The sequence below is a fragment of the Plectropomus leopardus genome, chromosome 3, assembly GCF_026936395.1.
Source record: "Plectropomus leopardus strain MGB_pleo_1.0 chromosome 3, ASM2693639v1, whole genome shotgun sequence".
NCBI classification, from domain to species: domain Eukaryota; kingdom Metazoa; phylum Chordata; class Actinopteri; order Perciformes; family Serranidae; genus Plectropomus; species Plectropomus leopardus.
In genome coordinates, this window is record NC_142178.1 from 7,025,711 (window position 1) to 7,051,109 (window position 25,399).

General features: G+C 40.4%; 1 protein-coding gene across 2 annotated transcripts; it reads left to right on the forward strand.

Moving 5' to 3' along the window:
• Positions 1–3,461: 3,461 nt before the first annotated feature.
• Positions 3,462–19,899, forward strand: crmp1 (collapsin response mediator protein 1). 2 transcript variants are annotated; one of them, XM_042485036.2, is made up of 14 exons: positions 3,462–3,964; positions 5,767–5,855; positions 6,065–6,249; positions 7,370–7,534; positions 8,092–8,153; positions 8,261–8,341; positions 10,382–10,450; positions 11,439–11,559; positions 11,655–11,811; positions 14,553–14,694; positions 14,784–14,954; positions 16,262–16,441; positions 17,877–18,042; positions 18,622–19,899. In XM_042485036.2, the coding sequence occupies exons 1-14, from the start codon at positions 3,614–3,616 to the stop codon at positions 18,711–18,713; spliced, it is 2,031 nt and encodes a 676-aa protein (XP_042340970.2). In that variant the 5' UTR covers positions 3,462–3,613; the 3' UTR covers positions 18,714–19,899. The 2 variants fall into 2 exon arrangements, with proteins under 2 accessions (XP_042340970.2, XP_042340971.2); XM_042485037.2 differs by lacking the exon at positions 3,462–3,964 and adding an exon at positions 4,548–4,783.
• The last annotated feature ends 5,500 nt before the right edge of the window (positions 19,900–25,399 follow it).

Sequence of the window (25,399 nt, forward strand, 5' to 3'; positions counted from 1 at the left end):
AGGTTCAAACCTGACATCATTCTAAATTGGTCTCTTCATACTTCCTGTTGGAATGTGTAGTGTATGGAGTGTCAGAGACCTTTAAGAAAGTGTTAATTCTAGTGCACTATGGAGTGTATATGAATGACATCAGCTGACAGGAAGTAAACAAGGCAACCATTGTTATAGAGAAGAAGCTTTTGGAATATTTGTGCTCTATCAGCTCATCAGTGGAGCAGACGAATGGCTTTGTGATGTAACATTCTAGCTGAATTCATCCAGCGAGAGAAAGCTTCTGAGGCGAATCTCATTGATTTTGAGGAGAAGTTCTTGGAGCTGGCAGAGGACGGACAGACCTGGATGAATAAAGAACGACGGATGCTGGATGAGAGGAAGGATCTGGAGGAGAAGTTCAAGAAGGATCTGGCAGAGAAAGAACAGTGCTGGGAGGCAAAGATGAAGCTGAGGGAGGAGATGATGATGAAGCAGAGGGAGGAGATGGAAGAGAAGACAGAAGCGCAAGTCAAACAAATGGTGGAAGAGAAGACGGAGCTCAAAGAGCTCTGTCTGACAATGAGGAAGAAGAGGAGAGGTTTGTTCCACAGGAGCAACAAGGACAGAGAGACAACGCTTCAGAAGATGAAGATCAAGATGCGTAAGAAGAAAGAGAAGGCTGAGACGGAGAGGAGGGTTTTTTCAGCTGGTTCCACAAGAAGAGCAGCTCTGACATCAATGAAATGGTGGAGGAGGAGGAGGTTGCTGGTTGTTCAACTCAGGCTGGACAGCAGTAACTTCCTCTTTCTGCCCCCTTCACCTCTCCATCCTCCCTCACCAACCCCATCCCTCCATTCCCACCTCCACTTCTCCTAAATCTGTCTTCTATCCACCCTTCCTCCCTCACCCCCTCCCTGTCCATCCTTTCAGTGAATGAAGGGCGGCACAGCGGCTCGGTGGTTAGCACCGCAGCCTCATGGCGACACCTCCACCTGTTCGTCTGTGTGGAGTTTGTATGTCCTTCCTGTGTCTGCGTGGGTTTTCCCCTGGTGCTCAGGTTTCCTCCCACAATCCAAAGATATACACAGTAGGCTAATTCGACACATTAGGCGAAATTGACCCCCAATTTTTTCCATTAAATGTAGAGTTTTCTACTAGTGCTCAGGTTTGCCCACCATATATATATGTAAAAAAAAACAAAAAGTGTAAGGTTTTCTCCCAGTGATCGAGTTCCCGCACACAATCCAAATAAATTCAATTGATATAAAAATTCAAATAAAAATTCAATCCTATTTCTGCATGTTATCTGCCTCTGAATATAAGATTTACAGTGTAAATACACTTGTGTGACATTATGGTCTCTATTAAGTGTCTCATCTCATCTAATATTGCTCCTTGAAGGACCCATAATGTGCTTATGTTTGAGTTCATACTTATTTTGAGTTTCTACTGCAATATATTTACCAGGAAATCTGACTTGTTAGAATATGCGACCTTTGAGTTATGATTCAAACAAGATTTACAGGGTTTCACAAGAAATGTGCATTTCTGTAACAGTGTAGTCAGTTATTGAGGATGTCAGTATAATGCAGGTGTTATAACTTAATGCAATGTAAACGTAATGCTAATGTGTACCACAGACTCTATACTTTAAAGGTCTCATATTCTGCTCATTTTCAGGTTCATACTTGTATTTTGGGTTTTACTACAAGTTTACACACTTTAATGTTAAAAATTGCACTGTCTGCGTCAATAAAATTAAAAAAACTAAACTGAAACCAACATAACAAGGAAGAACTGAGGTAAACACGAAAGCAAACAGGATGGAAACAGTAGGGAGGATAACATAACTGATAAGGAACAAATGGAGACACAAAGGTATATATACACAGAACTAATCAGGAGAACAACTCACAGTGGGGGAGGTTGGACATGGGTAAAGGAGGGAAACACAAGGACTGGCTAAATATCAAAGGTGTGGCAAGAAACACAAGGGTGGAGCAAAAAAAAGACTAAAACAGAGCAGGTAATCAGGGAAGACTCTAACAAGGGAGGACAAACGAGACTGATAAAAGACAGGTGTGATAGAAAACAGGAAACAGACATAGGCAGGGACAACCAAGGACACAGCAAAACCATAAAGAAAAGTGAGAACAGTTGAGGATAGCACAACTGGTGAGGGACAGGTGAAACTATTCTAGGGCAGGAAAGCACACAAGACACAAGACACATGAGGAGTGATAACTCAAAATAAAAGAACATAAGTAACAAGAAACAAGAGCAACACAAAATAAACCCAAAGACAAAGTCCACACTATATCAAAATACCCAGGATCATGGTCCCAATGTGTGTGTGTGTGTATATATATATATATATATATATATATACGTGTGTGTGATATCATCCTTTTATTTTGTTTTTCATTTCTTTTATTTCACTTTTATTTATTTTGATCTGTTTTCCCTTTTTAATTCATGTTTTATCTCTTTTATTGTTTGTGGTTTTCGTGCTTTTATTGTTTCTGCTGATGTTTGATTTATTTTTTTGTATTATTTAATATTGACATTCTGCATCTTGCATTTTTTGTTTTCTGCTTTAAATTTTATCCTACTCTACCACACACACACACACACACACACACACACACACATATATGGAAATTAACACAAAGGTAAATAAAGGAATTAAAACCTATATATCTATATATCAATTTCTGTCATATTATTTATTTTAGATACTGCTGTTTTCTGTAATAGGCCTGTCTGCTCCCAGATATGTGCAATACAGGTATACATTTATTCTACACTGTGTCCAAACTGTGCTGAGCATGTGATGCTTTCCTATAGGCTCTGCTGTTGTGCTGCTGCTGTTGCTTCATGTCGGTGCATTGTTCCTCTGGGAGTTGTCCACCTGCGTGAGTGCTGAAAAGACAGCTCCTAGCTTCTCTGTCACTAACTCAGTCACTCTCACTCCACTTTCGCCTTTTCCCATAATCCCCCTGGGGCCGTGAGAAGGACAGTCTGTTGCTGCCTGGAACAAGTCTGTCTGCACACATCAGCAAACATCCCATGAGTACACACAGGTCACTGGTTTCGGCCCAGATGAGATATAGAAGCTGCAGCCTGGAGTCTCATACCTGCACTCATTCAAGGCTGTCTTGCAAGTTCCAACAGACCACCCTCCCTGTATGTAGTCATCTCTGACAGCACATAGACCCTTTAACAATCTGTCTCTCCCCTCCAGATGTGGGTTAAAGGATGACACATGCTGGTTTAATCCGCTGATGGTGTGACCTGCTCACGCACAGCCCCCACACATTAAAGGGAAAGACTGAAAGATGTTATAGGGAGACTTTCTTTCCTTTTATTTTTCCGCATGTTTGCACGTGTGGTCACAAACTAGGCTCTTGCACATTAAAATAGTTCACACTGACACCCCGTTAAACTGGAGCACTGCATCATTTCACTTGTGCGTTCTTAGGTAGCCCGGAGAGAGAGAGCTGCTTTTTTACAGTTCACAGCATCAGAGCGCGCTCCAGAGGCGGGGCTGTCGGTGACCCGGTTAAAAACAAGCGAGGCTTCTGTCTCCATCGCTTCACATTTTGGGGGGAGTCTCCGTCTGCCGTGTGAGGAAGCCACAATGTCTGACTGCAGGAGGCAATGGAACCGGGAGGATGAGCTGCCGGTGTACCTGGCGGGGCCGATTACCACCGGGCCGAACCAGCGGAAAAGCTACGGCATGTTCAGCTCCGTGGAGGGGGCGTTCGAAAGCAAGACCATAGACTTCGATAACTACGCGGTGGGGAGGAAAGGGAGCCGCACCCCGAGAAGCGGGAGCCGGGAGAGGGTCTTGGATGCTGGTGAGCCCGTCGGGAAGACGTCCAGCGAGGGCCGAGAGGGGTCACTGACCAACTCGCCCGGGGAGTCAGACGATACGCGCCCCGGTGTGGAGGTTAGATTTTCATCTGGGAAGGAAAGCCCAAATGGGGAGGTAGGATTTTTCTCCCTATGTCTGTCTTTTTTTGGTTGAAATGATTTGTTTCTTCATGCGCAGCTTTCCAGATAAACAGACACACGCACATAGCCTACAGCTGGTAGACAACTATCGGCCTAATTAGAGAAAGAACAAAGACTATTGGTTAACGACTGTAAGCATAAATTTGAATAATTTATTTTTTGTAATTCAACGTGTTGTGTTGGACAAAAACTGTCGCCTGAATAACTGTCTAAAAAACCCTCCTGGGTTATTATTCTGACACAAGTCTGCATAAATGATTAAAGTTTTATGCTGCATTGCAGTTTGGCCATTTTGGTTTACGTGGCTCGTAAAAAAAAAAATCTCCAACACAATAAAGCTCCTCTCAGTTTGTGGTGCTGAAATGGACAGCTCCATATACAGCACCCCTCTCTGGATTGTTTTTCTGCTCTTTCACGTGAGCTGTTTATATGAGCGCGTGCAGAAGGGGGTGTGAGATACACCGTCTATCTCGGTGCCGTGAACGCCACCGGGCTTGTTTACCCGCGCGCGCACGCACAAGTTCGTCACCTGTCTTGTCACGGCGCGCGCTTCACGCATCCCGACGCAGCCGTAGCCTTCGGCGGCGGATTCATCGCTGTCCCTCTCTCTCTCACACACACACGGAAACAAAAAGCAACACACATCGGGGGGAGACAAAGGGGCGCAGAACGCAGCGCAGGGCGCCGGAGTCATCGCAACCCGCTTCTGAGTGGACTGCCCCGGGGGCAGAGCGACGGAGAGAGCATGTCTGGGACCGGTTACCAGGGGAAGAACAGCATCCCCCATCTGACGGTAAGAGACCCGGCCTGGTCAGCGGCTGGAGAAGCTCTCCGCTCGTATGCAAATCCCTGCTGCCAGTGCCGGCAGAGAGGGGATTAAATTCTTAGTGAGGTGGCACAGGGCAGAAGGCCCTCCTACAGTTTCTCCGGGGTGAAACAGCAAACCCCAAAACAGGGAGGTGACCATATCACAATGTCTGTGTATCAAATCGAGCGCCGAGTATCAGTCAGTGTTGGACTGTGTTGTGTAATCTCGCCGCCTGTCAGAGGGATTAACTCGGTTGACGTGACGGTCTAAGCAGGACTCGCACAGGAAACAATGGTTTGCGTAAAAAAAAACGTAAAGGTATGAGACCGGATTTGTGCAAAAATGCATCCCTTTCAGCTTTATTATAGCATGCATTCGGCAGAAAGATTCTTCTTTCAGTTATTACATAATATTATCATATGCCACATAAATCCAAAGGCCACATTGTGATATATACATTTCACGGTGAAGACAGCAAAACTGACACTAACAGTCTCCCTTCTGCAAGCATCCTCGTTGGTTAAAGATGCTGAGAATATAACAGGGCTGTCATCTCTCACACCATGGGTGATCATGATCCCTGGTTACCATGGCGATATAACATCTTCCTTAAAGCTGTTGCTAGGCACTCTGCATGATGGTAGAGGGTGTGGACAAATGGTAGTGTGAGAAAAACCTGCTTGTTAAACACTGTGCATTCAAATATTTACTAGATTACTTTAATAATCTCATCGTGCAATATGCAAATAAAAGAGGGGTCAAACGGCACTAATATTAGCTTTTGTGAGACCCCACTCATGCACAGGAGGTTTCTCTCCACCCTCATCCACTGCACAGTGTCATAATATTGCTATATGGTCAGTGATTACATAACTGATTGTGCAATAGATCAAAATGTCAGGACTGAATTCAACCTCTCCTGTACCTCTCCCTCCCTCCCCCTCTCGCTGTGCACTCCTCCCCTGCAGAGTGAAAGGCTGTTGATCAAAGGAGGGCGGGTGGTCAATGATGACCAGTCTCTCTATGCAGACGTCTACATTGAGGATGGGCTCATCAAGTGCGTATATATAAGGAGCTAAAAATAAAGATTTGCAAAAATGTTGCAGTCAATAATGATTTGACTTCCGTATTCTTTTCTTCATCTTCCACAACCCATTTTAATCCATGCCCTTTAATTTTCCTGCACCACACTTCTTTCCATCATCTCTGCATCTTTTCATTTCCTTTCATACACCTGTGTCTCTACATGCATCTGATCCTCGGCAGGCAGGTGGGCGAGAATCTGGTTGTACCTGGGGGTGTCAAGGTGATCGAGGCTAATGGGCGCATGGTGATCCCAGGGGGGATAGATGTCAACACCTGTCTGATGAAGCATTACCTGGGCACGCAGCCTGCTGATGATTTCCTCCAGGGAACCAAGGCTGCGCTGGCTGGGGGCACCACCATGATCAGTAAGTGTGGATGCACACAGACACACACATGCAGCCACAGTAACCAAGGTTACAGTTGTAACCCAAGTTCTTTAAGCACAGACAGAGCCCTTGAAGGGACTTTGTACTCTTAATACTCACGAGCTTGCATTCGCACACTGAGAAAAGCATAAACCTAGCTGGCAAATCAGGACGTGCCTACTTGAATATGTGCAGACCCCAAAGTATGTAAGGGGATGGATTTCCCATCAGGCATCCTAAAACTAGTGATAATCTACTTGCTTTGCAGCAGGACCACTTTTGCAAAAGGACAAGAGGCCAGGGGCCACTCATAGCTACCCCATACATGTTTCTACAATTTCAAGATATTTCTAATACTTTAGAACTTATGTAGGATTCTCAGATTTTAAGACGTTTTTAGTATTTTTGGATGGTTTAGGACGATTTTAGGATTTTAGGATGTTTTAAGACATTAGGAGGGTAGGAGGAATCATCCACCAACACTTTTTTTGATAAACAAGCTCTATTTTGATGCTGTTTTATGTACTTTGGCACCTTATGTATACTAAAAGAGCAAAAACAATTCCCAGTGTGAATCAGACAATGTTTTAGGGTCCACCCAGCATCCTATCAGGGGACAGATTTAGCTGTAAGTTGAGTATCACCATGCTAGACCAGACCCTCTTCAGTGAGCGGCGTAGGAGCAACAGGGCCCCCAGGTTGAGGGCTCCACCTGTGCTGATAGAACTACGGTTACAATATTGTAATCTTAGTTTTATCTCACATAGGCTCTGCCCTAAGCTGGACTCTTTGGTTATAGTAGGTGGAGCCTGATAAATGAACACCCTTTCTTGACATAACATGGACCTAGCCACACTGCTCATTGTGCTACTTGCAGGCGCAAAAGAGAAAAAAGATGTCTGACGGGGGTAATCTGCCTCCCTCTATACTGTGAGGTCTTAACATATTTGGGTTGGCATGCCCTGATTGGCTTTGTATGTGATTTTCTCAGTGTGCATGATTATGATAAGAGGACCATTACCTAAAGAATCTAAAAGAGGAACCTGTGCAAGATGGTATTAATTGAAAATATTAATCGTGCTCTTTTCATCTTAACCTTTGACCTTTTTGCACTTCTCAGTTGACCACGTGACCCCCGAGCCTGGCGAGAGTCTGCTGGAGTCGTTTGAGCGCTGGCAGGAAGCTGCAGATAAGAAGGCGTGTTGCGATTATTCCCTGCACGTAGACATCCCCCAGTGGGATGAGAGTGTTAAAGATGAGTTGGAGCTGCTGGTGCAAGAAAAAGGTACGCCAGTTTTTAGTTGTTCCACAATATTTCAAACTATGGTCATTGCTGTTATTCTTGTTTCAGTTCCATGTTCATCCCTGTTTTGGACCCATTTCACAAGAACAATAGGGACAGATTTAGAAACAATTTGGCCCAGTGTTGAATCCTCTTATAGCTAAGGCACGGCGGAAATCCATTGTTCTCTACAGTGCTGTCATGGTGGTAGTGTCTAAATTTTACTTGTAATCTGTTTTAAGTAAAAAATCACTTTACGTTAGGGGCAAGCTACAAAATAATGCAGTAACTGAGCCAAGGCAGCAGCTTATGTGACCAATTCCTTTTCAAAATAAAGTTGTAATTCTTGGCTCTGTTGCTGGACATAAACACGCTCTGGATGCTTTGTACTTCAGACGAGGTTGTGGATCACTGTCTGCATTTCGCAACTTGAAGTTTGCCTTTCATCTCGGCTTTATTTATTGCATTTCATGATACATTATTTTGGCTACACTCAGTTTGTCTTTGTAATCCTTGCTGCTGCTTTTCATGAATACATTTATCGTTCCCACTGTTGTCAGGTATCAACTCCTTCCAAGTGTACATGGCTTATAAGGATATGTACCAGATGTCAGACTCTCAGGTATATTTCATTATCACAGCTGCTGCACTCATTTCTCATGTAAGTCTGTGACTTCCTTTCACTATTAATCTCCTTTTCATTCTGGATTGGATTCTTCCCTCCCTCAGCTCTATGAGGCTTTCTCCTTCCTGAAGCAGCTGGGTGCAGTGGTGTTAGTACATGCTGAAAATGGAGACCTCATTGCTCAGGTAAGTTCTAAACAACCTCTCCATTTTTAAGCCTTCTTGCCAGCGATAGCCAGGACCGTCCACCCTTCCCATTCTTGTGAATGTGTTATCTCAAGAACGCTTGGAAAGAATTTTTACAGATTTGGCACAAACATCCACTTGGACTCAGCGATGAACTCATTAGATTTTGGTGGTCAAAGGTTATAGGTCAAGTTCACTGTGACTTCATTTGTCTAATTGTTGTGATGGCGCTATCTCAAGAACACCTTTAGGGAATTCTTTTTTTCAAATTTGGCACAAACATCCATCTGGATGCAACAATGAACTGATTAGATATTGGTGGTCAAAAGTCAAGGTCAGTGTAACTGTAGTCATTTCTTTGTACGGTGGTGTGTGGATGCCTGTATTGCATAGCAAATTTTATGTCTCCATGCTGGCAAAAGCTGTTGCCAGAGACATTTTTTTTCTGATTGTCTGTACCTCTGTTTGTCTGTCTGCTTGACCCATTCCCGTTAAATGTGATATCTCAAGAGCACCTTGAGGGAATTTCCTCAAATTTGGCACAAACGTTCACTTGGAAATAATGATGAACTGATTAGAGTTTGGCAGTCAAAGTTCAAGGTCAGTTGTGGCCTTGTATCCTTTTTATTCCTGTGAATGTAATATCTCAATAACACCATGAGAGAATTCTGCTCAAATTTTGCAAAAACATCTACTCTCAGTCAGGGATGAACTTTTTAGAATTTGTTTGTGGAAGGTCAGACATCACTGAGACCTCACAAAATATGTTTTTAGCCAAGAATTCATTCACTAATTACAACATTTCACACAAATGTCTAGTAGAATAAAATGATGAAGTGATGACATTTTTATTTTCAAAAGTTCGAAGGTTAACTTCATTGTGCATCACTCTTTTCTGGCCATTATTTAACATAACTCAGGAACAGAAGGGGAGATATTAGGTCAGATACTGAATTGGTGACACTAATCTTGGGTGTCCACCTTGAAAACTTTGCTGATTGTTTAGATCTCATGTGCTGCCAGGGGAAGATGTTCATGAAGCATCCAGCGATGTAAACCATAATTGCAACTTCATTTGTTTGCAGAGGCATACAACCAGGAGGTGGTAACTCTAGTTGTCCTTTAGTGACAACAGGCAACCCATACCTCTTGTACCACCATTGTGACCTGTCAGTTTCTTAGCGCAGAGCAGTTTACTGTGATGAAATAGCTAACTGTATATAATGTCTGAACTAAATCATGACCAATGTTCTACTTTTAAAGTCTTGCAACCTCTACTGAGGTTAAAATAGTCTTCTTACATAACCCTAGCTCTCAGAGAGAGAGAGAGAAAGAGAGAGGAATTAATGCTGCTGCAGCTGCTGACTATGACAGGTTTTTTCATAGATCACCATTGCTGGTGATCTGTATTTCACTAATGATGATGATGTAATGGTGATTAAGATGGCAAGAGCGAAGGTGCTGATAATGCTCACAGCAGTGATGAAAAGTGGTAGTCGTGGTCACAGAGATGATGGTCCTGATTAAGAGGACAATTAAGGCGGAAACCATGATGTATGCGAAGATGAATAAGGGTAATGAATGATGATGGGCGTGCTGATGAATAATAACGACATACTTGTTAACATAATGGTAATAAGGCGATGGGTGATGAAAAACCTTTAGAAACACCAACCCTCTTGTGAGCTAACAATGGATCAAAAAATATTTAAAGAAGAGAAACAGCGAGGGGATGAAGGTCTGGTTTTCATCTCAATTCTGCTGTTCTCCTGACAGCGCTGTCAGAAGCATTACAAGTGCAGCCAGCAAAAGCTCCCCACAGTGCGTTGGCATTTTAGGATTACAATGCACACTTGATTTTCTTTGATAGTATGACAGACCATGAGATTTTCATTTTACAGCCATAAGATACCAGCAAAGGCACTGGAGAATATGTAGAGTGGATAGAATGTGTTTTGACAAGTATTGTTTGTAATGGTGACAGTTATTGTAATTGACATGAAGGTAGTTATAATGAAACTGATTTTAATTTTGTTTCAGGAACAGAAAAAAATCCTGGGAATGGGAATCACCGGACCTGAAGGCCATCCTCTAAGTCGTCCTGAAGAGGTGATATGATTTTTGTACGCCCCATCAACATATCATCATACAACAGTTTGTGTGAAATCTTACAAAATGTACATACAAAGGTTTGTGTGAAATCTAACAAATGAATGCCCCTCGTGGTTAAGTTAGGTTTAGGGAAAGATTCATGGTTGGGTGTCCTCACGTTAGGTTCTTATCGTTAAGTTATGTAGATTGGATTCAGGAAAGTAATTACATAGACTAGGTTTAGGAAAAGAAACATGGTAGGACACCACCATGTCTTGGAGAGTAAAATATTACATAGGTTAGGTTTAGACAAAAAAACATAGTTGGGCAAAGAAGCATGGTTTGGCATCGCCAATTTGCATACTTACTGTAAAGTTATGTAAATTAAGTTTAGGAAAGTAAAGTTATGTTGGTTGGGTCTGGGAAAGCGAGGGTATGTACTTAGGGTTTAGGAAAAACATCATGGTTGGGAATCGCAATGTTACACTCTTAATGTGAAGTTACATACTTAACATAAAGTTATGTAGATTAAGTTTAGAAAAGGTAAGTTGCGTAGGTTAGGTTTAAGAAAATGTGTTATATGCTTAACATAGTAAATGCATGTACTTGACAACATGACATTAAGTACGTCATGTTTTCACTTTAGGTTATAACTTAAAATAACTCAGAATTCATTTGGTTTCACAAAGGATACAAACCGTGTTCTCCCTTGGAAAAGTCCTGTTTTGTTTTGACCCATCCACCACCCCATCCTGTCTCCCTTACTCAGACGTTCTCTATTTATACTACTTATAGTATAATATTTATACTACTTCCTTCTTTACTCCAGTCAGTGCATTGTTGGTATGATTTCAGCCTTTCCATCTTTCCGATTACGTAGATTTATGTATGAACAGTGCATGAGAAAAGCTTGACCCCATACGTCCCACCCATCCATCCATCCATCCATCCATCCATCCCATCCATCCATTGGTTTTAACATTTTCTTTACCACCTCTCCATGCAGCTGGAGGCTGAGGCAGTGTTCCGTGCCATCACTCTTGGTAACCGTGTGAACTGTCCTGTCTACATCACCAAGGTGATGAGCAAGAGTGCAGCCGACACTATAGCCCAGGCCCGCAGGAGAGGTCAGAATGTCTTTCTTTTATTTAATGTAATGACACGTTCTGCACATCTTCATTTCACATCCTGACCTGCTCTGCCTCACTATCTTCCCATTCAGGCTCTGTAGTTTTTGGGGAGCCCATTACAGCTAGCCTGGTCACTGACGGCTCGCACTATTGGAGCAAGAACTGGGCCAAAGCAGCTGCTTATGTGACCTCTCCACCTTTGAGCCCTGATCCCACAACCCCAGACCACCTCAACACACTGCTGTCTTGGTACGTCTCAAACTTCTCTCAATAAATGCACATGCAAATCTAAGTAAATTCTTCAAAGTCTCCTTTCAATTCAAGGCCTCAGCATTTTACAGTGTGCAGTGATCATGCTCTGAGAAGCCTGACTAAATATGAATAATTATTTTCATGAACTTTGGGACTTTTGAAAACTTTTCCAATTAATACGGGCAGTGAGGGCAGAAGTGTTTAATTTAGCTATAACCTCTTTAGGGAGTGAAATGCAAATCAGCTTTATGACACCAACGGAGATTCCTACAAGGATCTCACAGTTTGTCCTTAGATATTTGTTTGGTATTCATTCCACAAACAACTGCTAGTGTACTGCACAATGTCAGACCAGCGTCAGGGAAAAAGAAAAACAGATGGAGAGAAGGTGTTTGTGTGAGAAGAAGAGGGGCAGAGAGAAGGCGGTGAAAGAGACTTAATAATGGATAAAGGACTGCATAATCATTTGCAAGCCGCTTTAACAGTAATTAATACTTTATGCTATCATACTAGTTTATGCTATTATCACTGCAAAAAGGCAAAATACATAGAATTTGAGCTGCAAACTCAAGAGCATCATAGTGAGAGGCAAAGTACCAGACCAAATTCACCTCACTTCTCACACACCCTCATACACAACAGAACATCCTGATACACTTTTGACTGTCCCCGATTCCATAAATAGCACAGGAACTAGAATCCTTCATCATCTGTTGCCTTGGCTACCAACTGCCTGCCTCCTCATCCTCCTCCTCCTCCTCCACCATTCGTCTGCAACTCCAGCTTCTCTAGGCGGGTCCGTGTTGTCACACCGGTGGCGTGATATAACTGTTGCCTTTGAGCGTCTGCTGAAGTGACGGGGTGTATTTTTAGCTTCTATTTTTTTCAACCAACAAAAGAGCAGCACTTTTCCTCACATTATAGTGAGGCCTGTTATTTTCATAATAAGCACTTTTATGGCGTTTGGGCCGGTGATCCCAAAGCTCACTATCATGAAGTAATCACTGTAATTAACGAGCTACTAAAATGCCTCAGATGCAAAATTATCCTAATCATAGCTGTTAATCAGTCAAACTGTGCCCCCTGTATATTAAGAGGTAAAGGGAGCACATATCTTTCTCATTTCTAATGCAGTGTTTCTTGTGTATGTGATGTGGTCTAGTTAAGGCTTTAGGGACTGGTACTGCAGCTGCATTGCATCATTCTTACTGGTTCAGCTGGCTTTTTTTTTTTTTGCCCCAGGCCACAACATGACTTGTTCTTTAACTCATATGCTCAATGAGGACACCTGATGGCAAACAGTGGAAATGTCTGTCTCCCTGTTCATCACAATAGCAATGAACAGTGAAAGAAGAAATGACCCCTGAATTAGCAAGAAATTGGAAAAAAAAAAATACAAGCAAATTAAAACTGCTTAAAAATCATTCTAATTCTGTTACATAATTTTAAATAGGTTATGATAATTAGTTTTTCCCTTTTAAAAAAAAAATTGTGGAACTTTTCAGACCAAGTTGCTTATTGCCCCTTTTTTCATCGTCCTTCATGCTAGTAAAAGGCATCTGAAAGCAGCAAAAGAAAAGTGATGTCGCTCCAGGTTTCAAGGGGTTAAGAAAGGTTTATTTGCACAATAAGAAAACATACAATTTAAATAGCCCGTAGAAGCAACAGATTTGCTTTGTCCAAAAAAAGTCATGTAGATTAAGAAAAAAAAAATCTAGCCCACTGACTGTATTGGAGAGCAGGTAGAAGGTTTTGCAGGCAATGAAACAGGCAGCTGAACAAAGGCATAGATTTTTTTCAAAATAAAACAAACAAAAAAAACCTTAGAGCTGCAAAATTAGGAGGATAAAAGAGGACAGGCACAGGTGGGAATTCTTCAAAATGAAGACAAATTGATGAAAAACAAAAGAAGTGAGCAGCTATAAGTAGGGAGAGACTAATTGGGGAAGTGAGAACAGCTGATTAGACTGCAGGACACAGGTGAAAGTAATCAGAGTAGGGCAGACAATCACTGAGGCAGGAAAACAGACAGAGGTGGGACCAGACATGACACATAAGGGCTAAATCTACAAAATAAACCAGGAAACATGACTGGATCAGAGCAACAAAGCTACACTGAAAACCCCAAACCTGGAAAACCACATCCTCATAATGAAGCATGTAAAAAAACAAATATAGATACTAATATAACTTAAATATATAAGTGGGATAGTATGAAACAAAAAGTCTGAGGGCCTGTAGACAGGACTGTAACAATTTTAATGTGACCCAAAAATGTGCACGCACCAGTTGGTAAAATAGGTAACATATTCCTGACAGTTTAGTTTTCCATTCTCTCTGCATGAACATGTGAGATATTAAAGTCCAGGGATTTATGAATTTTTGAGATGTGTGATTATATTTTTTAATTGTCTCCTGATTGTTGTGTTTTCTTTTATATAAATAAATACATTTACATAAATTGGTTCTTGAACGCAGGAAAGTGACTGATGTTAAAAATGTCCTGGGGAGGGTTCATCAGATACCCAAGTCTTAACTTTGCCCCCTTTACATTGTAACAAACAACAACAGCCTACTTTTATTAAAAGGCCACCTCTCCGGCAGTGAAATACTTCTTTGACTGACCATCTGATCACAAAGAGCTACCTTAAATAGTTAAAGGCATTTCAAAATTTTAAACTTTTGATAGGTGAAAAGGTATGTGGGTAGTTTTGTGTCATTTTGTTGTCTTCTCTCAGTGGGGACCTCCAGGTGGTGGGCAGTGCTCACTGCGCATTTAGCACTTCCCAGAAAGCAATCGGTAAAGATGACTTCACCCTGATCCCAGAGGGAACCAACGGAGTGGAGGAGAGGATGGGTTTCGTCTGGGACAAGGCTGTGGTGAGCATTGAGGACATAAGTCTGTGTGTCTTTTGTTTAACCGTGAGAAGTCAATTTGGACTCTAAGCGTCAACTCCCCTGTCTCTCAGGCCATGGGGAAAATGGACGAAAACCAGTTTGTGGCGGTCACATCTACCAACGCTGCGAAAATCTTCAACTTATACCCCCGCAAAGGCCGGATAGCGGTGGGCTCTGACGCTGACATCGTCATCTGGGACCCTGACAGCGTCAAAACCATCACCGCCAAACTCCAGCAGTCGGTAAGAGCAAAAGAAAATAGAGGGAAAGAAAAGAGGGTGAAAAAAGGAGGATGGATAAATTGTTGAATTGTGTCCCGGAGATAACAGAGTAATGAAACCATATTCTGTGATCTTCACATACTGCATCAGTTGAGAGAGCAGAAGCCCATAAAGCACAGGAGGCAAGAGAGGGGTTCATATGGGAGATGGCGAAGTGTGAAATAGGATTTAAACCAAGAGATGGAACACAGGAGCTCAGGAGAAACAGAAAATGTACTTTCAAGTTAGAATATAATATTCAGTTAAGCCTGGCATTACTGTCAGCAGTATGATGACATATTGCAAATGCATGGCAGTCTCAGAATATTACAGCACACATTCTGTTTGATACACAACCGCTGATTTTTAACCTTTTAAAACCTGAGCAAATTGGTTTAAATAAGATATTGCCCAAAAATTAGCAGGAAAGTAGTAAAAAGAAGAAAAAAGGAATAAGAATATTACTTGAAAATAAGTAGAAAGGAAAATAAAAAAAACCCCAAACAAACAAGAAAATTACTGAAAAAATGTTTTTTTTAATTGAAAATAAATCATAGATGTTTTTCTGTGACATTATTTTAAATATATGATTAAAATAATTATTGTGTAGTTTTCTAGGCATTTTCTAGCCAAGTTGGTCATTGCCTTTTTCCTCAAGAGAAATCAAAGCAATTTGCTTACGTTTCAAGGGTTAAATGGCTTGTGAAATGCTAAACACAACAAAAGAAATCTGATGTCTATCCAGATTTCAAGGGGTTAAGGACATACAGTTAGTTTACAGAAATTATATTTGACAAGTGAGTATAGGATTTATTTTTAAAGGGTCAGTTTGCCCAAATTATGAAAAAGTTGGCCTTGGAGTGAAAGTTTGCTTTGAGCACTGTGACACAATACAGTGACAACATTAGAGAGTGAATAATGGATTCATTTTGCTCTCCACTCTCTAAAGCCTGATCAAGACATGGTGCTGGCTTTCGGTTATAATCCCCCTTCACCCCTCACCCATCCTGTGCTCCCATCTCTCTCCCCATCCCCCCGGTTTCACACTGTCGCTCCTCCTCTATGCCCCAAGCCTCTCACTTATTCATCCCCCATCTTCTCAAATGCTGCATTTTACTGCATGTATTAAACCCTTTGATACAAAGCTCGCTGTAATAGCACAGTTGGCCGAGACGGTGCGGGGTGCTCTGATTGGTGGGAGGGGGGGATGAAAGTGCTCTCCCTTGTTCGTCATCTTAATTCCCTTCTCTTGCAGTCTTTGTCTTGTAATTTTATCGCTCTCCATGCAGGCTGCAGAATACAACATCTTTGAGGGTCTGGAGTGCCGCGGGGGTCCAGCGCTGGTGTTGAGTCAAGGTCGGGTGGTTTATGAAGAGGGCAAGCTACAGGCCCAGCAGGGAACCGGTCGATTTATTCCACGCAAGCACTTCCCAGACTATGCCTACCAGCGTATCAAGTTCAGGAACCAGGTATTATAAATATAAAATGTGACATTTAAAAATACTGTCTGTTAACTTGATTTATTGCAGACATTCCACTGTATTTATAAAACACAACATATCAGACTTTGTTAGCCATGGACTGATATAGTCCTGATCTTATTTCCATCATCGTCCCTGATGTTTTACAGTCCAACAGCCTCCTTTTTTTTAAAGATGGAAGCAGACATTTGTTGCCTGACAGTAAGACATAAATTAAAATAGAAAATAACAAACTAGAAAGTGACATGTGCTATATGCACCCAGGTGTACATATTCCTGGAGTCTGAGGAACGTCAAAATTTAACGTTAACACGAACAGAATTATTCATTTATTCAGGTTAAGTTTATGCACACAGAGTGCATTTAGCAGCTCTATGAATCCTAAAAACTGAATATAATAAATAAGTTGTAAAATTAATAAGCCAGTGCTGGCTCAAAGGTGACTCAAACCTCAGTCTCCTGCACAAAATTCCTATGCTCGAGCCGATCACCCATCATGCCTTATTTCCTCCTTGACTTCACCCGACTTCCTGGCAATACATTTGTGAGTTTTTGTCCTGCCAATATACCATTTGAACCTCAGAGAAAAGGCTGCAACAATTCATTGAATAATCAATGAGTTGATTAATTGACTGAAAGAAAATAAATGGCCAACTATTTTGATAATGGTTTCATCATTAAAGTCATTTTTTTAAGGAAACGTCAAACTTTTGCTGGCTTTAACTTCTTGAATGTCGAAATGTACTGCTTTTCTGTGTCATTTATTATGTAAATGGTGTATGATGTATTAAATGTATGATAGCCATTAGGTTTTGGTCTGTTGGTTGGACAAAAGAAGCAACTTGAAGATGACATTTTTGAGGTCTGGGAAATCCACATTTTTCAGAATTTTGAGACATTTAAAAAAATATAACAAATAATAACAAAAAGATATATCAAGTTAGTTTCAGATTGGCTATTACTAACCCCTAAACATGACCTCTTTGCCCTAATCCTAACTGCAGATCACAGCACACAGTGGGATCCATAATAACATGTCAAAGGGATGGGTGCAAATAGCCAAAAAGCTGCAGTGTGACAATTCTCCCGAAGCAAATGACACCCTGAAAAAGGGGCAATCATACTTTTTTTCAATGATCAAGGTCAAAAGCATCACAGATATTGTGTTGTGCATTGTTCTGGCAAGAAAACTGAGGCAAGAATCTCATCTACCATCCTGGTTCTATGGTGCTAAAATCACCTTTACCAATGATTTTACTAAATATATTTTACAACAATCCTGACAGTTACATTCTCTCATCTTTTCAGCATTATCTGATTCAAGAGAGAAGTCATATGTTAGGCTGACTGGTGTGTTACGTGTTTATTAAGAGTGACTAATAGGTTTGTCTTATATTTATTTTTCTGTTTGTTTTCTCCCCAGGTGAAGACCAAGCAGGGCGTTACCCGTGGGTTGTATGATGGCCCTGTGTACGATGTTGTTCCTACTCCAAAATATATTACTCCTGCTCCGTCAGCCAAAACTTCACCCACCTCTCACCAACCCCCACCAATACGCAATCTTCACCAGTCCAACTTTAGCCTATCAGGTAACAGAAATAATGTATTTTATATTAGTTTTCAAATCCAATCCAGTGATGCTTTTAACCCTTTGAAACCTGGAGTGACATCAGTTTTCTTGTGCAGCTTTTAGATGTCTTAATTGGTTTGATTTTGTTTTTCAGAAACATGAAGAAAATGGCAATGAGCAACTTGGTAATGAATGTGCCACAAATTGCAAGAAATTAGAAAATTGTTTCTTAAAAAGCTGAGAGAAAATGTATGCAGAAAAAATTATAAAATATAAAATATTTATAATTATCAAAATAACATATTTAAAATTATTTTATAAATTATTATAATTTTTAAGCACTTTTCCAGGTTCTGTTTAACTTGTTTGTGATTCTTTTTTCTTTTTTTTTTCAATAATAATTTTCAGGGATTTTTTTTTGTACTTATAATAATGAAATTTTGTGGTCCCTTCTTCCCATGTTTTTGAATGAAATCAAGCCAATTTGCTTAAGTTTTAAAGGGTTATTGTGCCTTTTTATGTATACCAAATATGTTCTGAATTAATGAGATTTCTAATTTTCAGTGAACAAATCTAATATTTTGAGTTTATTTCCCAGGGGCACAGATTGATGACAACGTCCCTCGTCGGTCTGGCCACCGTATCGTAGCACCCCCCGGTGGTCGCTCCAACATCACCAGCCTTGGTTGAACACTTGACTGTGCACAAAGTGTGGTTGTTGTGGGGTTTCACCTCTTGAGTGTGTGTGTGTATGACTGAGAGTGTGAGCACAGCTGGCATGAATGAATACCTTTGTATTTATTTTTTTGGTACAATGGTGACACGCTCTTTTTAAAACCTTTATGATTTTTATCCGTTTGCCTTGAGTCATAGTGACGAAGCACACGAATACTTCCAATACAAAGAAGAGTGTGATTTACAATCAACCAAGTCCTTCAGAATAACTCGCAAGCTCACAATTGAGGCACTCACACACACACACACAGATCCAGTGTCGGACCCCCTCCAAGCACCCAAATGTGACCCCGGTGTTATGTCATAATGTTATCTCCTCTCCCGTGAGCATGACTTCCTCCTTATACCTCCCACGTCTTACTGTGTGGGTCTGCTCAGACACGGTGCTCACAGATTTCTTCCTCTTGCATCTGTTTTCCAACATCTTGGCAATATTTGTTTCAGTGTGGCTCAAGTGGATCAGTTATACATATTGCATGGACAAGTCTTTAGATGTTGCACTAATTGTGGTTTATTGTTGCAATGGAGGAACACTTCAAATTTGTACTCAAGGCACATTTGTATTCTGAAGCGCAGATATATTCTTATTCTGGTAAATGTATGTTTTGGACACATAATGACATTCACTGTGGATAGAGCCAGCTGTTACTAACTCCAAAACACATTCAATCATCTTAACATTACTGTGAATTTCAATAAAAGCAATGCAACTTCCTCTCCACCATCAGATCCTATATGCAAATGTGTCAATACGTGTGAAACGTAGATGAGCAGTTGGTGCAAACGCAACACTAGCTGCGCACTGCAAAATGAATTTCTAGATTGCTGTACCTACATAATAGAGTTTTACTGTAAAGACTTGATGATGTGTGTGATAGTTTTTCTGCCAATCACTCATGCCAGGAATAGATCTTTGTTGTAATGCTCGACTCACTGCTGTAAAAGGGCTTCAGCTCCCACCCTTGCTCTTTAAAACTTCACAGAGAATCTTTTTAAGCTGTTTTTAATTTTATTTGATTGATTCTTGATGTTTTCTTGGTACATTTAGTGTTTCTATGCCACTCTGTTTTGTTGCTGTTGTCTGGTGTCTCCAATGGAACCACTAATGATCAATAAAGACTTGACTGTTGTCAAAAAATGATGGTGAATTAAATGTTACTAAGACTTTAATGCAAATTTAATATGACTAATATTATGGGTCCCTTTCTCGTGCCACGTCTTTGTCTGCTGAATTTCTCTTGCACAAATAATTTTTTCAGGTAAGGCTGTTTATACAAATATCTATGAAATGGAGTGCAAATCCATATATAACTCACATAATCATGAGCCATTAATTCATACAAAATCCATGTAATCAGGAAGGCAGCAATGACGGGGCCAACAAGAGAAAAGAGGGATTAGTAGAAAGAGCCATAGTCCACAAAGGAGGTAGGTTGGGTTTGTGGATGGGTCAAACAAACACAGGACATGTTTGTGTCCCACGTGAAACCAAGTGAACGTTAACTTCTCGTTAATAACGTAACATTACAATAATGATGCCCAACCATGTTTCTTTTTCTAAATCTAACCTACGTAACTTTTATTTCCTCATCCTAACCTAACATTATATTTACTACATAACTAACACATTTAGAACGTAACAAAGCCATTCATTGGGTGCTAATTCGTATATACATACACACACACACACACACACACACACACACACACACACATACACACACACACATACATATATATACATTATATATCATAAAATCAGATGTATGAGAATACACTGGTCAGGTTAAATTTACAAGGGCTTCAATTAGAACAAAATTAGCTCAACACAAAGCAGCTAAATGATACACACAATGGGGTGGCTGTGGCTCAGGAGGTGGAGAGGGTTGATCCCTGGTTCTTCAAGTCTGCATGTTCCCAAGTGTCCTTGGATAACATACTTAACCCCAAATTGTGTATGAATATATAAACACTGAGTAGCAAGTGGCACCTTGCACAGTAGCCTTGGCCACCAATGTATGAATGCGTGTGTGAATGGGTGTATGTGAATGAAAGCATTTCAAGTTGTTGAATGACTAGAAAAGCACTATACAAGTACAAGTCCATTTACCAAGTCCATTGACAATACTAAAGGGAACAGGGGCTTCAAGGGCTCCAGCTCTGAATGCTACCTGAAAAGCCCCCCTCTCCATGCTCTTCCCAAAAGATATCTATTATAACTCAGTAAATGTTCTTCTGTTCGCCAAGTATTCAATTCAGAATACTGAAGCCCACATTTACTTGGAATTGTTGGGAATCCTTGATTTACAGTTATTTGCTGGCCAAATTGTTTTGGCATTCATTCAAATGATGAGGATTTTTTTTAGCTAAACATTCACTCTGTGAACTCTAAAGATTAGTCCAAAAAAGCTTTCAAGATTAGAAATCTTGCTCACATTCTATTTCCACCCTGCCTTATGTACCTTAAAACAGAAACTCTAGACAGTGTTTTGCTCTTTTAAATGACAGGAGTGAAAATTAGTCATCTTCAACATCTGTAGTGTTAGGGTTTCAGGTATATGAAGACCAATTAGACACACAATTGGATGTAGGCTCTACTGGGTAACTTTTTTTTCTTCTGGAAATGATCTAAAAAATGAACAAATTTTCAGGCATTCTATTATCTCAAAGGTCTTGAAAAATAGTGCATGGCGGGCAACCTCCATCCCGTCCCAGGATGGATATAGATATAGGTATGGGTTATTGGCCTAATGAGTTGCTTTTACATCAGCAGAAAATCAAGAAACGTGCATCCCTATTAAAACGTGTCAAAAATGTTATTTGCATGCTGGGAAAATACCTTGAAATTTTTGTTCAAGGTCCAGTGTGTAGGATTTAGAAATTGAATTAACATTCCTTATTATATTTTCATCAGTTTATAATCACCGGACAATAATAATCTTGTTTTTGTTATCTTAGAATTCTGTCAATTTGTTTCTAACATAGCCCAGAACAGTCAAACCACTTGTGCTAGATGGGGCCATTCATGTTTTTGGCTGCTGTAGTTCTCTGACAGGCAGAAGTTTCAGCTGTTTGCAGTCTGCAGCCTCACCACTAGATGCCACAATATCCTCCACACTAGACTTATCAGCAGACAAAGACTTTGTTCTGGTAAAAATGTAATCAGGGGATTTTTGTGTTGTCACTGTCACCACAGGGTGCATCTGATAGTTGCCAGGAATCGATTCTTATTTGAAAAGGGAAAGTGTGTTAGAGCATTGAAAGTTTGTGATGACAATGAGGATAAAAGGTTGCCTGGGTCCAGACCTTGGAATCCACCCACTCCACCAACTCGAGTGGAGATGAACATTGGAAACGTGTAATGTGTTGTTGAGTCTGTTTGTTATCAGGCAAAAATAATAAGGTGAACCTCATACAAACTGAAACCTAAAGGGAGTCTGCACCATCAACCTTCAGTTTTAATGAACACTCTTTTCAATTTGGTTCATAACAGTGGGCTGATTTAGACACACATGCATAACAGCAATAAAACAACCAGAAATGTGGTAAATTGTACACAAATGACTAAAACCAGAAATCTGTTACCTCAGAAGCAAATAATACACTGTATAATAACATTTTTCATGGCTCCAGATTGAAGGTAGGCTATAATGACATTCTAAAAGGTTTGTGGCAGTGAATTTAGTTTCGTGTGGGGAGAAGGAATAAAAAGATGGTGAAAGAAAAGAGGGGTTAGAATAGAAGGATTAACAGAGTAATTAAAATGATCTTCAAATACAGCATCAGGAGCAGAGGCACATAAAAGACAGTAGGCAGGAGAAAGGGTTTCATGTAGGTTGTTAACACATTATAAATGCTCTGAGGCAAGGGCATTAGTTCTGTGCTTCATTTCAGAAATTCATTGGGACAAATTGAATTGAAAAAATACTTTGATTAAATTTTTTTGTACCTGTTGGGGAAATAAATAAACAGAATAAGGACAGGACAGACACAGACTGATTTTAGGGCCCAGACACACCAAAGCCACATCAAAGAACTAGCAGCGACAAAAGCTGAAGCTTGAGTTAAGCTTTTTGGCTATGTTGTTGACCATATTTTGATGAGAGGTAGGCGCTGGACTAAATGCTAGACTAGGCAGTTCTAATGCTTTGTAGACTTCGAATGGTAGGTAGCTGCAGCTATGCATGATTCAGCTTTAGTCTGTATTCATCATTCAAAAAGAGAAACCAGAAAACTAACAGGATGGATTCAAAAGGCCTTTTTGCCAGTTAGATCATTAACAACACATCCCAATGTTTAAAGGACAAATGACTTTTACTGTGTGCCAGCAAACCACTACAAAATATTTCTGGTAAGGGCTCAATGGCAAAGAGCTCCAACAACCCCACCTAGAACTGCAATTGAGAGTGACTTCATTGACTGGCGGGCTCTGCGTCTCCAATGCTGATTAAACATGTTAAATCAGCGGGTAAAAAAAGCACACAAGGACCAGCAAGAGCCAATGGTGACAGACATAATGCAAAGACTAGGACGGAAGAAGCTCACAGACAGCCCAACTTTGACTGACAACAAACGTTGGGTTGGTGCGTCAGGGCCTTAAGGTGGATCAGTGTGCTGGAGAATCAGGTCGAAGCTTTACAAAGCTGTTAGCATGTTAGAAAAAATGTTATTTTAAATTTTGCACAACACCTCCATTAATACTTTTTTTGCACACATAGCACATTAAACTGTGCAAAAACATTAATCAATAAGATTAAATACATTTGACATTTTACTTTACATGCAGCTCAGCAAAGTGGTCGTTTTATTCTTTCCCTGCTTGCTTTGTGTGTGAAGAGTGAGAAGATAACCTCAGTGCAAACAATGTTATCAACACACTGAGCACTCTTTTCCCCAAGTGGTGGGTTCTGAGGCAAAGTCTGACCCTCTGTTCAACACTTTCAGAAAGATGTCTCGACAAACTCCCTTCCAGACTGCAATGACATTTGCTACTAAACTGAAAGACATTTAGCAGTTTTAGTGTATTACCTCTGCCAGTCACAAAACTGGAGATGGCTAATGGCTATCATAAATGGTCAGTTAGAGCTCAGTAAAATGTTTAGTGAGTTGTAAAACAACCCCAGCGGTTCATATGGTTTAAGCTATGTAGTTCTTTTTAGTGTGACATAAACCCAGTTTTGTATACTTAGAGTAAGAGGCATGAGCAGAGCTAAATCTTTCAGCCTGTAAAGAATTAGTCAGATTTGCTGGTAAACTATGACTTGTTGTTTTTCGCACCCAGCAGAGGTAAGCAGGTAACAGGGCTGGTTGAAGGGATAATACCAGGTTTGCAATCAGTAAAGTGGTTAAGGTGAGGACTCATACAGGAGTGGAAATAAGTTAATTGCCGAACAGGGCAAATCCTTCTCATCCCAACTCGTCAAATATTTCCACTTGGTAGGTGAACTATTTCCATTACATGACACACTGGGTATTCTCTTGCGTTTGTTATTGGTCAGTGTACTCCTGTTACTTATATTGTGTCTTTTCAAGATATACCTTGATTTTCACAAGAAAATGTTCAGTTTTTACTTTATATATGCATAGTGTTTTTTAAAATAAACTTCAAACATTGGTGAAAAACCTCATATTTACATTTATTTTCTCCTGCAACAAAAGCATGTGGTTTAGGTTTAGGAAAAAAAAACATCATGGGTGAAAGTCAGCGGTTTGTTTGACCCATCCACCTTCCTTCCTGAATGCCTTATAGGGACTTTCGAGCTCCCTATATTATATTGTGTCAGATATCATACCACTGCCAAAGGCAGTAACTTAAATCCAGCAGCGTTTCAAACATATTGTACAATATTTGGGAATATTTTGGAACTTTATGTTCTTCAATAAAACTCTAATGCTTTATTCTTCTAAGATCTCAGTTTTCACTGATAATGCATCACAATCTCACACGCAAACTGTCACAAGTGCAATTTGGTTACAGTCTCAAAATTAGTGGAGCTTTTTTAACAAGACATATATCACAAAACTTTTTGTCTTGTTATATGCTGTAGTTGTCAGCTTGTTATCACCTTTAAAGCGCTTTCACTTTCAATGTTTCACAACACTGTATATCATTAATTATGCTGCATCTGTAGTATATCTACACCCATCTGTGGTCCCAGAGGAATGTTTCCCTTTATTGTAGTCCCTTACAATAACAGCTAATTTACTTCACTTAATTTTCACGTTTCATCTGGCAGAGATTGGCAGCACTTGTTCTTGAGTGTTTTCTCAAAGGAAAACTCTTCGGAAGAGGAGTTTGTACGAGGTGTTATTCATGCATAGATATTATGATAGGTTTCACATAAAAATACACTCTTTCATAAACTGTGACACCCTTGAAGGTCTATTTGAATGTTGTTTTTTTCTGCTAAGATTTTTCACATGATTGCATTTGTATGGTTAAAGACCAGGCAGGAAAATGATGACATTGACAGTATGTGCGATTAGATGTGTAATTTCTATCCCACCTTTAATGCTTGACACACTATACATTTGCAGCATCAAGCATCATGCTGAGATGAATTGTGGGGTCTTGCCTTACAAAGGAGGGAACACATTTCTTATCAGCCCAGTCACCAGAGCAAAATATCTGAATGCATTGC